The 13,199-nt window shown below is 50.5% G+C and overlaps 1 protein-coding gene across 2 annotated transcripts in view; it reads right to left on the minus strand.

Moving 5' to 3' along the window:
* Positions 1-7,298: 7,298 nt before the first annotated feature.
* Positions 7,299-13,199, minus strand: part of LSS (lanosterol synthase) — a 39,933-nt gene continuing 34,032 nt past the window's right edge. For both annotated transcript variants that reach the window (XM_065876087.1, XM_065876086.1), the window contains exons 18-22: positions 10,046-10,111; positions 9,558-9,638; positions 8,794-8,964; positions 7,928-8,006; positions 7,299-7,430 (exon numbers count right to left, since the gene is read on the minus strand). In XM_065876087.1, the coding sequence (XP_065732159.1) occupies positions 7,299-7,430; positions 7,928-8,006; positions 8,794-8,964; positions 9,558-9,638; positions 10,046-10,111 (529 nt within the window). The remainder of the gene's footprint in view (positions 7,431-7,927; positions 8,007-8,793; positions 8,965-9,557; positions 9,639-10,045; positions 10,112-13,199) is intronic.

Here is a 13,199-nt window from a genome sequence, read left to right on the forward strand (position 1 = left end):
CCAGGAACAGCAAGAACTCTGGGCCGCACCCCTGAGGGAGAGGGGGCTGTGGACGCAAGGAAGGCGGGCCGGGAGCCCCTCGACGGCCCCCACAGCCCACGCAGCCCCCGCGGGCTCGAGGGGGCTGGCAGCTGGAGGCCACCTGCCGACCACACTCCCCTAGTCCAGAGGTTCCAGGCAGCACGTCAGTGTCCCCACACAGACCACCAGTACTGAGTGCCAGGGACACTGACCATTACTGGACCCGAGGACCCCTGGCCAGGGCCCTGGGCCGTCTGGACCAACCACATGCAGAGTCCTGCCAGATTCTAGTCCTCGGTCAGGGTGACCTCCGTGACCCCCCTCCACTCCCAGTAACTACCCGGGAGGGGCATAAACTCAGCACTGTTTCCTGGCTCCAAAGGCGGCAGGTGGGGCGCCTGCTGCTCTGCCTGGGGACACAGCCCAGACCAGGAGCAGGGTCTTCTCTCCCCTCAGCGGACGCCTCGATGCCTCGAGGGCAGGGGGAGGGGGAGGAGCCTCCATGCAGAACGCAGCCCTGCCTTCCCCAGACTCACAGCTTAGCGTAACTTCGCCCACCCAATCTCGGGTGGGATTTGTGGAGAAGGGTTGCACCCCGAGACAGAGCTGACAGGTCGGCGGGAACGTGGACAGCGGCCTCTGAGGAAGGCCCCAGGGCAGATGCCCCACCAGCCTCCTGAGAACAGGGCCGGGCGTGAGTAGCTCCCCTCCGCGGGCCCCTCCCCTCACACTTACAATGCCATTTCTTCCCCCCCACAAGAAAACCCTCTCAAGGTGGTACCCTCTGGCCATGGACCTGGGAACATCCTGCCAGTTTCCTGGTCATAATGCACTTCCCTTCTAACACATCACTGGATTCAACTTCTAATATTTTAAGTATTTTCTATATTCATGAGGGAAATTGATCTGTATCTCCTCTTCTTGTCATGTCCTGGTCTGGTTTTGCTATCAAGGTCATATTGACCTTATACAATGAGTTGCAAAGTGTTCCCTCCTCCATTTTCTGGATGTTGTGTTACATTGCTATTTCTCTCTTAAATGGTTGATAAATTCACCAGCAAAGCCAGTGAGCTTAAAGTTTTCTTCCAGGAAAGCTTTTAGTTTCTGATTCAATTTCTTAAATAGATATAAAGTCACTTAAGTTTTCCATGTCTTCTCATGCCCATCTAGACAACAACTGTGTCTTCTGAAGAATCTATCCACATCATCTACATTGTGGAGTACTGGCATTACATAGCTCATATTTCCTTATTATCTTCTCTGAGGTGTTACGCCTCTGAGGACTAATAGGTCCAGCCGAGGCGGAAAACCAAATGTGAAAGTGCAGAAACAGTGTTAGCAGGTTTTTGCCGGAGCATGTAAAGCAGAGCATGTGGGAACCGTGTGATCCAGGGAGAAGGGTGGCCAGGCTTAGGGGGGCAGGCTGGACGACTTATTTCTGCAGGATCTATAGTGAGGTACCCTTTTGTATTCCTGATATAGGTTGTTTTCTTTCTTACTTGGTCAGACTAGAGGCTTGTTACTTTTCTCAAAGCATTAACTTTTGGTTTCATTGATCTTCTTTTACGTTTTCTGTAGCATTTGACTTCTACCCTTTTGTCTGGTATATCCTTCCTTCTACTTACTTTGGTTTTAAGATTCTTAAGATGGACAATTAAATCATTGATTTTTTTTTTTTTTTTCACGGGCCTCTCACTGCTGTGGCCTCTCCCGTTACGGAGCACAGGCCCCGGATGCGCAGGCTCAGCGGCCATGGCTCATGGGCCCAGCCGCTCCGCAACATGTGGGATCTTCCCAGACCAGGGCACGAACCTGTGTCCCCTGCATCGGCAGGAGGACTCTCAACCACTGTGCCACCAGGGAAGCCCAATCATTGATTTTAAACCTTATCTACAGCATTAATATGTAAGCCTGTAAACATTTCTCTAAGCACTGCTTTAGCTACATCCCACAAATTTTGACGTCATGTTTTTATTTTCATTCAGCTTGAAATATTTTCTAATTCCCCTTGTGCTTTTATTTTTTACTATAGATGATTTAGAAATGTATTGTTTCATTTCCAAATATTTGGGATTTTCTAAGTCTTTTTGTTACTGATTTCTAATTTAACTCCACGGTGGTCACAGTACACTCTGTACAGTTTCAATCCTTTTGAATTTCTTGAGACTTGTCTCATGATCCAGCATATGGCCTATCTTAGTGAATGAGCACTAGGAAAGAAGGCCGGGAGCTGTACAGATGCCAATTCCTCAAGATGGTTGAAGGTTTTGTCTACAGTTGCTGAGACAAGTATTACAGTCTCCCACTTCAATTGTGTATTTGTCTAATTCTTTCTTTAGTCCCACCAGTTTTTGCTTCATGTAATTTGAAGCTCTGTTATTAGGTGCACATACATTTAAGATTGCTATGCCTTCTTGATGAATTGACATTTTTTTTGTTAGTAAATGTCTTTTTATTTCTGGTACTATTCCTTTTCCTGAAATCTACTGATATTAATATAGCACTTTTTCTTCTTATTTGTGTTTTTATGTTATGTATTTTTCTAAACTTTCACTTTTATCCTGTCTGTATCTTTACACTAAAAATTTCTATGGACAACATTGATGGGTCATGCTTTTTCATCCAATGTTAACAATCTGTAGTTAAAATCTCTGCCTTTTAACCAGAGTGCTTGGCCCTTTACAGTTAATAAAATTATTTAAATGGTTGGTGTATTAGTCTTCTAGGGCTGCCATAACAAACCAGCACAGACTGGGTGGCTTAAACAACATTTATTTTCTCACAGTTCTGGAAGCTAGAAGTCCAAGACAAGGGTACTGGCAGGGCTGGTCCCTCCTGTGGCCTCTCTACTTGTGTGCAGATGGCCCACCCTGGGTCCTCATGTGGTCTTTCCTCTGTGTGTGCGTTCCTGGTGTCTCTCTCTCTCTTACAAGGACACCAGTTCTACTGGATCAGGGACCCACCCTTAGGACCTCATTTAACCTTAATTATCTTCTTAAAGGCCCCATCTCCAGATGCAGTATCATATGAGTTTGGCAGGGAGGGACACAATTCAGTCCATAAGAGTTGGGTTTAAGCCTATTATCTTATTTGTTTTCTATTTGTCCCATCTGTCCTTTGTCTTCTTTTTCTCGCCTTCTTGTATTTTAGGAGGGTTATTTTACCTCCTTTATTAGTTTACCAGCTGTACCTCTTTCTTTTTTAGTGGTTTCCTCTAGGGTTTACAGTAGGTTTCTTCTGCTTATCACAGTCTACCTTTACGTAGCATACCACTTATACACGAGGTAGGAGCCTCCATCCTCCTTCAATATCCTTTGTGTTGTCATACCTTTTACTTCTTATGTTAAAACCACCATTATTACTTTTGCTTTTAAAAGTTTATTTTAGGGACTTCCCTGGTGGCACAGTGGTTAAGACTCTGCCTGACAATGCAGGGGACATAGGTTCGAGCCCTGTTCCGGGAAGATTCCACTGCTGCGGAGCAACTAAGCCCGTGCGCCACAACTACTGAGCCCACGTGCCACAACTACCGAAGCCCGTGTGCCTAGAGCACATGCTCCGCAACATGCCACCGCAATGAGAAGCCCGTGCACTGCAACAAAGAGTAGCCCCCGCTCACGACAACTAGAGAAAGCCACGTGGAGCAACGAAGACCCAACGTAGCCAAAAATTAATTAATTAATTAAAAGAAAAAAAGTTGATTTTAAAGAAGAAATCTTTTAGACAAAGGGGGAAAGCTTCTATACTTACCACACACTTCCCACCTGGTGCTCCTCATTCTCTGAAGATCAGCTTCCACCCAGTATCTCTTTCCCACACCTAAACAACTGAACATTTCTCGTAAGGCAAGGCTGCTGGACGATTCCTTCAGCGTTGGTTTGTCTGGAAAAGGTCCACTCTGCCTTCATTTCTGTTTTCTTTGAATATGGAATTTAAGGTTTCAACACTTTGAAGACATCATTCCGGCATGTCTGTTCCTGATGAGAAGTTGCTTGTCACCCTTGTCTTCGCTCACCGGTACATAACGTGCCTGTTTCGTTTGCTTTTAAGATTTATTCGTCCTTGGTCTTCATCAGAGTATCACGAGCCTTAAAGTGGGTTTTGGTGGGGCTTTTGGTCTGTCTGCTGAGGTTCATGGATCTGTGGGCTTACACGTCTTGTGTTTGGGAAAATTTCAGCCATGGTTTCTTCCAATGTTTTTCTGCCTCCCTCCCCCCCTCCCTCCCGCTTTTCTAGGTCTCAGATGACACGTGTTGGACCACTCAGTATTATCCAACAGGCCACTGAAGCTCTGTTTGATGTTTTAAGCCTTCTGGCTACCGTCAGGCCGCTTCAACGCTCACCTATTCCTAGAGGGCCCAAGGGCAAGCCCTGCTCCCCTACCTTCCCAAGAACCAGGGGCATCAGGGAACACGAGGCCTCAGGCTGGCTGCATCCTGCACAAGAGGCCTGGCCGTGGGACAGGCATCAGAGGCTGCCTAAAGCCACCAAAGTAGCTGTTCTCCGCCATGTGCAGCATGGGTCTCAAATGGCCCCTGGGGCACCACTGCCCTGGGAGGAAAGCTGCAAGTCACATACCAATAATAGTCATCACACAGAAACTATTGGTTGAATTATTTTCCCAGAAGAAAACAAGTAACTCTGAAGTTATCGCTATCACCCTAATCCTGAGTGAGGAAAGAGGGTTTTCAAAACAGCACCAGAAATTCCAAGTGAAAATGCCAGGCACATGTCTTTGAGGGGAGCCCAAGGTCAAGACATGCTGCCCCAGTGCCCCTAGTAAGTTTACCGAGCTCTTCGGAGCTGCGTCTTCAGCTTCCTACGGCTGCCACTCGCGAGGGCGGTTCTTGTGAATTCTGCTGTGACCAGACGCCCCCTTCCCACAATCAGTGAGAAAGCTGAGCACTGACTTTGGAGACCAACAACAGCAAGAGAATCAAGCCCCTGGCAGGTACCTCATGTGTGACATCCCTGCCAGTCCCCTCTAACTTTCTCGCCTTTGTGTCCCCTTGTCTTGTGTTTCTAACCTTATAAATAAAACTTTATATTGCAGATGGAGAGATGAAAATAAATCAAGCTGACCAATTAACCTATAATTAGCTGCTGAGAGTTGAGAGAAGAATGAGGAAGCAACAGTTGATTGTATCAATTGTTCAAACATTTTTATTGTCTGAATAAAATTTAAATCTACATATCGACATTGGTTATGTTCAGTAAGGTAAGTATTTTCTTGGAGATAAGTTTCCATTGTGAGTTAAGCATTTCCAGTTAGAGAATCCCTCAAAGGGTCAGATCTGAAGTTTACATCCTGCTGAACAAGAAAAGCTAATCTGGCTCCAGAGAAAGCTTCCCAGCACAACATTCAAAATTTGCTCCTGATAACCAAAAATAAAACAATTTGAAATCAAGACATGTTAATCATTCTCCCAGGACAGAGAACTTGACTTTTAATCAGGTTGAGGCAAATATTTTCCCCTCAAATAACTAGAGGTGCATCCTGCTTATCTTGGAACAATTTCTCTTGTTCCCTGAGACTGAGGGGTGGTGGTCCAACACGGGGCACGAGAGACCCCAATCTATGACGGTTTCCAGGATGAAACAAAACACATGCACGACAAGCGTCTGCCTAAGGGGCTCAAATGTCTGTGTATTAAGGTAGCCGGTAAGACAGGTGACCTTCCATAATGTTTCAGTGTAACAGTTGATTTTCATTTCTTTCCCGGAAGCTTTATGTTTCGTCCAGTGATCTGATCATGGCTGGGCATTGACCGCTGCAAGAAGCAGACCGTTGGAAATCACCGTCTGCGCTGCTGGTGCAAGAGTAACTGACAGATCTCAAAGGGGCCCAGCGCAGCTTCCTCAGCAAAATAAACCCTAGTTTAAAAACATCTGGGGCAAGTGCTGACATCCAACTAGCGCCAGCTGAACACCCACTACGTTCCACAGTGTGGCAGCCGGTGGAGCCAGCAGGACCTGCCAGCGCATATGCGCACCCAGGCCCTGCGGGGCTCAGAGCAGGTAGAGCACCACCTGGGGCAGGAGGGCAGTGGGGGGCAGCTCAGGCAAAGGCTGGACGCAGGCGAGCCCCGGGCAGAGTCAGGGAGAGCGCTCGGGGGCCATGAGAGCTGCGGAAGCAAGGCCACATGGTGCAAACCTTGGAGAGCACCCTAAGGGTCTGGGCAGGGGTGGCGGGAGCGGGGGGCACCCAGGCGTCTCTCTGGCTGTCAGAGGGAGGGTGGTACACTGGGGCCGCGCAGCCAGGGCAGCCGTCAGACAGGGAGAGGCACAGAGGAACAGCAGAAGGAGAAGGCCCTGGGGGGGACGAGAAGCAGGTGGGCCCCTGGGGCGACACCAGGCCTGGGTTTGACCCTCATCGACGCTCTCAGTGACCCTCACAGCCACACTCCTGCTCATCCTTGTAGGTCAGAGGCAATTCCAGGGTTTGGATTTTCCATCCTGAGCCCCAAGTCCACACACGCTAAGCCAGACGGGTTTAGAAGCCAGAGGGGAATTCAGAGGCTCGCCACCTGAGAGGCAGCACCCTGGAAATGTGACCCTCCCTGCAGCTTGGAGCACAAAGGGGGGTGAGGGGTATCCCCAACACACATCAGGGTCCCACTGCTGCGTGGCCATTAACAACCCCTCACCCTTCCTTACGCTCGGCCTCCCATCTGTCACTACAAGACGACTGCCACCTCTGAGGTAGCGATGCTGGCGCCCCACGGGCCGGCTGAGCCATGACGCGGCGCTGGCGAGCTCGAGACCCGGGGCAGGCCGGCCTGCGGTGTCTGGTCCCCGATCCCCACTGAGCCTGAGCCGCCACGGTGAACAGGCAGGCCCAGCCTCTCCTGCCAGGCTGTTCCAGGCAGCTGTCCCATCCCTCAGCCAGAGACAGAGACAGGAAGAGCCGGTCCTCGAGGGCCTGAGGCAGGACGCAGACGAGGCACAGCTGCTCCGCTCCTGAGGACTCAGTCACTGGTCAGGAAAGCCCTCCCAGCCCCGTGCCCACAGAGAGGACACGTACCACGCCAGGCGGTACCACGGAGCGCACTGTGCTTTACCCACCCTCACGGCTCATCCAGTTCCTTCCCTCTCCCGAGCTCTACCAACTGTTCTCAGAACTAATGCTATGCTGAAAATCAAGTCTGAAGGCACCAGCCCTGCCCGTGCCACAGGCCCAGGCTCAGCGCTTCCGCCGAAGCGGGCAGGGAGGGGGCTGCCTCGGCCCCTCTGAGATGCCCCAGCCTCGCCTGGAACTCGCATGACCAGACGTGCTCTCAAGGGTGGCCGGCGAGGGCGCTCTCGGGGTGCAGGCGGGAGAAGCGCCCAAGGGCCCAGATGGGGAAGATGTTTCTGTAGCTCGTGTAGCTGATGGCACAGGACTTGTTGAAGACCCCAGCGATGTTGTCCTGAAAGGACACAGGGAATGAACACAACGTCTCCACCAGGTGGCTGGACAGCTCCCTGAACTGAGACCCTGGCTGGAGGGCTGGCCGGCTGACCTCAGCAGGCGGGGCCTACCACCACCCCAGCTCTCGGACCCCAGGCCCTGCAACAAACCCTCCAGCCCGGGCCACCAGCCCCTCGCAGCCCCACCAACCCCGGACTCATCCAAGGCGGGGCCAGCCTCACGTGACCTTGTGACCCCATGCCCTTCCACACTTCCTTCTGAGTGAGGGGCTGTCAGGATCAGCCCAAGGGTGTCCTGGCCCGTGGGCTTCTCCCCCGCCAGCTCCTTCCCTGACGCCACCAGCCCTGCCGCCAAGCCAGTGCTTCAGCTGCAAACGGCCCAGGCCTTCAGGCCCCTCCACCATCACAGACCTGCTTCCAACACAGGCCACTCACCGGTGGTGTTTGTGACTCTCAAATCCCCAAGGTGAAACCCCACCCGCGGCCCCACTCGTACCTGGGGCCAGTCGCCATTGGGCAGCTGCTTTCCAAGCAGGTAGCTGACTCCTCTCTCCAGGGCCGCTACGTCAGGGTGCCTGCAGGGAGACGGGCACTGAACACTCCCACAACCACTCTGCACGAGCCCCCCTCCGGCTGCGGACAGACCTGCGTCCTCACCCTCACGCAGCCAAGCGCAGGGACAAGGATGTGAAACGCTGCACGATGACAGACAGACCTGCCGGTAACAGTCGGCCCACCAGACACCCCGAGGAGCAGCAAACGCCACCGGGGCAGAGGCGAGCGGGCAGGAGGGCAGCCCACGCGTGGCCGGGCGGCAGTCCCTGCCACGAGGGGATGCTCTCCTGTCCACCCGGCCACTGGTCTTCAGGGCCCTCTGAGGGCCACCGAAGCCACATGTGCTAAGCTTGCTCGTCCCGGCCTGACGAGACACCAGAAGGCTCGATGGCTCAAGACGGAGCTCAGCCTGCCCGCTCCTGCCCACACTACCTGGCCTTCCTTTGAGGGGGCTTTAGGGAGATTTCCCAGGGGTCCCAGCACAGACTGGGACCCGGTGTGCACGTCTGCGTGCACACGTGCCTGAGCACGTGTGTGGCTTAGGGCCGGCTGCGGACACAGAGCAGGTGCTGCCACACCTCACGCTGCTGACGGCCCTGCTCCCCTGGCTGTCCCTGTCGGGGGGCCTCTTTGCAGGACCTGCCACCTCGCCCTGGGAGCCTGTTGAGGGGGCCCCGCAGGCCTCACGTCCTCCCACTGCTGCACTGCTGCACTCGCAGCTCAGCTGCCGTGCCCGCCCAGGCTGCCGGCTCACCGCCCTTCCTTCGCCCAGCCCCGCGGCTCTGGGAGGGGCCTTGTCGCCCCCACCTGACGGCCATCAGCCCCATCAGGGCCCAGCACGTGTTGTGGATCTGGGACCGGGCGCTCTGCACGTAGCGCCGCTGCTCACAGGACTCGAAGTCCTCCCCCCAGCCTCCATCTGCCATCTGTCGGGACAGCAGGAAGTCGCAGGCCTGGGAGACCTCTGCACAGGCAGTCCTGCAGAGACCAGCAAGACACGAGACACCATCATACCGGGCGAAGTCCCTGCCCCCCCTCTCGCCCTGGCCAGGCCCCTCAGGGTCACGGAGAGGGGTGCGTGGGCCCCCGCACTCAGGCCCAGCCCACCGTGGGACGTGAAGGAGGACAGAGGTGCCGGCACCGCAGGGCTGTTGGAAGGTAAAGGGAGATGCCGTGCATCTGCAGATGGCCTCCCGGACGTGACCCACCAGCAAAGCAGCCCTCGGGGAGGTGTCTGGAGACAGCTGACCCTAGGCCTCCTCCCTTCTCTCAGCCAGTGTCCTGGCCTCGGGCTGCTCCAGCTCCTACTTGGGTGTGGGGCTTGGGTATGGGCGGGTGAGCTGGGGGAGGGCAGAGGGCCAGAGGCTTCCCTCCCCCACACGAGCCCAGAGGCTGCGCAGAGCAGTGAGGCACAGTGGCTCATACATTTTCTGGAATCCTGATCTTATCTCACTGTTTAAAAACATGTAAGAACACCCCCCAAAATCAAACAACAAAGGGAGAATCACCCCCAGCAGAGTGTCATGCTGAGAAGACCCCCATCCCGCCAAGGTGGGAATGTCCACACTCACCCATCGCGGTAAGTGTGCCCCATGCAGGCGAAGGCTTCCAGCCCAAAGTAGGTGCCGTAGGTGAAGCACACCCCCCAGGAGCTGGAGGAAGAAGGGGACAGCGCCCGGCCCCTGAGTCCTCGTTCACAGCGGGCGCAGGGTCTCCCTCCAGCATGGGGTGTACAGGGGGCTGCGGCTGTCTTCAGGAAAAGCATCCACAAGGCCTCAGCACTAAGACAGACCTACCCAACCTGGCCTCCGTGGGTGGCTCCATGTGCTGGATCCAAAGCCAGATGAGAACGGATCCAAAGCCAGAGGAGGGGTAGAGCCACCAGGCCACCACGCCCTTCCAATGCCCTCAGCCACACTGCCTTAGCAGCACGCTGAGCAGTCACCACCGGGGGAGGCTGGGCATTCAGAAAGGAGCAAGGCCCACCAGGAACATGTCCAGAAACCCCTGGGGCAGCACAAGCACCCCACACGCATCTGCACCCACAGGCATCACTCACCCTTCCCAGGAGCCATCAGGCCTCTGCTTCTGCCGACAGAACTGCAGTCCCCGCTCGAGGGTCTCCCTGGAACACAGCAGGATGAACATGCCCAATGAACAGTCCAGCAAAACAGCAACTTACCTGCTACCCCCATTCCCCCCACTCTACGGCCTCAAAAGAACGAGCATGGTCTTCCTTAAAAATACGTAAAAACAAACAGTTCAGGGAGGAGATACAAGGTCAAAGAAGCAGCGATTACAGGCCACAGGAGGGGAACAAAGTGGCAGTGAAAAGAAGAAATTAAGGAGAGGAAAACCCCAGGGACGAACCCACATTAGAAGCAGCTACAAACAGGATCGATATCACCGAAAACAAGGTCAGTGACACAGGCTTGAGTAAATCACATAAATGAAAATTTTAAAATAAACAAAAAATGAGAGAGAAAATACATTCAGAGGACAAAGAAGATCCATCACAGGTCTAACTGGTACTTCCAAAGAAGATCTGGTTCTCTGAAAGGACTAGAGGTGAAGGTATGAATACAGCCTTTAGGGTGATCCGCCCCCCATGACTCTCACTCGCCTCCAGGCACCCAGCCTGTGTCATCCCTCTCGAGCGGCAGCCCCGTGTCCTGTTTGTAGCCAGCTGATCCCTGCACAGTTGATGGTCGCTGCTTCCAGCTCCCACCTGGCTGGCAGACAGACTCCCTGGCTCTACTGATCCCTCCCTTGCTGGCTCTCATGGAGCCGCCATACAGAAGCCCACGTGGCAGGAAACTAAGGGTGGCTCCAGCCAACGGTCATCAAGGAAATGGGGCCGGAGGCTGACAATCCGCAAGGGATGGAAACCTGCCAACAACCACACACGCCTGGGGCAGACCCTCAGTCAATGCTCAGGTAAGGCCCCAGCCCTGGCCAGCATCCTGACTGCAACCCGGGGAAATCCCGAAGCAGAGGGCCCAGCTCAGCCATGCCTGGACTCCTGACCCACAGAAACTGCGAGGTGATAAACGTGCTGTTTTGAGCCACCAACTCAGCAAGACATGTTAATACAAAGAGTGAAAGTACAAATAAACATTAGCAACAAAAAGAGCGGTATGACTATAGCTTTAGTGGAAATTAAAAAGTAAAGAGAAGAGAAGAAAAATTCATGCAATACATTTGAAAACTTAGACAATATGTACAAATTACTCAGAAAATTAACGTATTGAAACTGCCTCAAGAATAAAGAGCCCGAATAGTCCTACAACCACTAAAGATATGCGTAAAAAGCATAGACTTTGCCCAGAAAAAGAACTCCAAGTCTAGACATTTTGTAAGTGAATTCTACTAAATTATCAAGAACAATCATTCTAACCTTACACAAACTCTCCTAGGAAATAGAAAGAGGAAGGAACACTTTCCCTAGTTCATTTTGGGAACTCAGCATAAGCTTCTCAACAAACCAGACAAGAGGAATATGGTAAAAATTTCAGGCTGTTCATTAATGGACACAGATGCAAAACTCTAAATTAAATATTGGGAAACTACATACAGTAGAGATATGCCAATACTAAGTGAGGTTTATCCAGAAATGCAAAGGTGTTTTAACATTAGAAAAACCTACAATAATTATCTACAATATTAACAGATAAAGGAGATAAATGTATAATCATCTCAATAGAGATAGAAAAATCATTTGCTAAAATACAACACCCATTCACAACAGAGAGAAAAAACAACTTAGCAAACTACGAAGAGAAAAGAGCTTTGTTAACCTGAAAAGGGATAATTACCAAAAACCTACAGGAGATGTCATTCTTTTTTTTTTTCATCCACATCACACAGCTTGTGGGACCTTAGTTCCCTGACCAGGGACTGAACCCAGGCCCCAGCAGTGGAAGTGCAGAGTCCTAACCACTGGACCACCAGGGAATTCCCAAATGTCATTCTTAATGGAGAAATATTAGAAGCATTCCCCTTTAAAATCAGGAAATATGACAAAGATGGCACTATTACCACTCCTGCTAAGCAAAACACTGAAGTCTTAGCCAGGGCAATGAGACAAGAAAATAAACTATAGGCCTATGGATTGAAAGGAAAAATATGTCATTTACAAGTGATATGATTGTCTACAGAGAAAACCCAAAAGAATCTACCAGCAATTAATTAGAATAAAAAGAGTTACCCAGATGGATTCGCTGGTGAATTCTACCAAACATCTAAGGAAGAAATTGTACCATCTCTACAATCTCTTCTGAAGAACAGAAACAGAGGGAATTTTGCCTAACTCATTCGATGAGGACAGCATACCAAAAACAGACAAAGACATTATGAGAAAGGAAAACTAGGGATAAATATCTCTCAGTAGCACAGATATAAAAAATCCTCAATAAAATATCAGCAAATCAAATCCAACAATGTATAAGAAGAATTACATATCACAAACAAGTGGGATCTATCCCAGGTATGAAAGGCTGGTTGAACATTCAAAAATCAATTAATGCAATCTATCAAATCAACTTCTTTTCTAAAGAAGAAAAAAAAAATCACATGATCATATCAATAGCTGTAGCAGAAATATTTGACAAAATCTAACACCTATTCATGATTAAAAAAAAAAAAACTTTCAGCAAACTAGGAACAGAGGGGAAGTTCCTCAACTTGATAAAGAGCAGCCACAAAAAACCCACAGCTAACATCATACTTAATGGTGAGAAAAACTAGACGCTTTCCTGCTGAATCAGGAACAAGAATGTCTACTCTCACCACTTGTATTCAACTTCATACTGGAAGCCCTAGCTAATGCAATAAGATAAGACAAGGAAATAAAAGGTATACATATTGGGGAAGAAGAAATAAAACTGTCTTTGTTCACAGATTACATGGTTATCTGTGTAGAAAATCCCAAAGAACCAACCAAAAAACTCCTGAACTACTAAGCAATTACAGCAACGTTGCAGGATAGAAGGTTAATATACAAAAGACAACTGTTTTCCTACCAGCAATGAACAATTAGATTCTGAAATTAAAATCACAATACCGATTATGTTAGCACCAAAAAAAAATTTTAAGTACTTAGGTATAAATCTAAAAATATATATACAAGATCTATAAGAGGGAAACTATAAAATTATAATAAAAGAATCAAAAGATCTTCCCAACTTCATCTATATATGCAACACAATCTCAAT

The sequence above is a fragment of the Phocoena phocoena genome, chromosome 4 (genome assembly GCF_963924675.1).
Source record: "Phocoena phocoena chromosome 4, mPhoPho1.1, whole genome shotgun sequence".
NCBI classification, from domain to species: domain Eukaryota; kingdom Metazoa; phylum Chordata; class Mammalia; order Artiodactyla; family Phocoenidae; genus Phocoena; species Phocoena phocoena.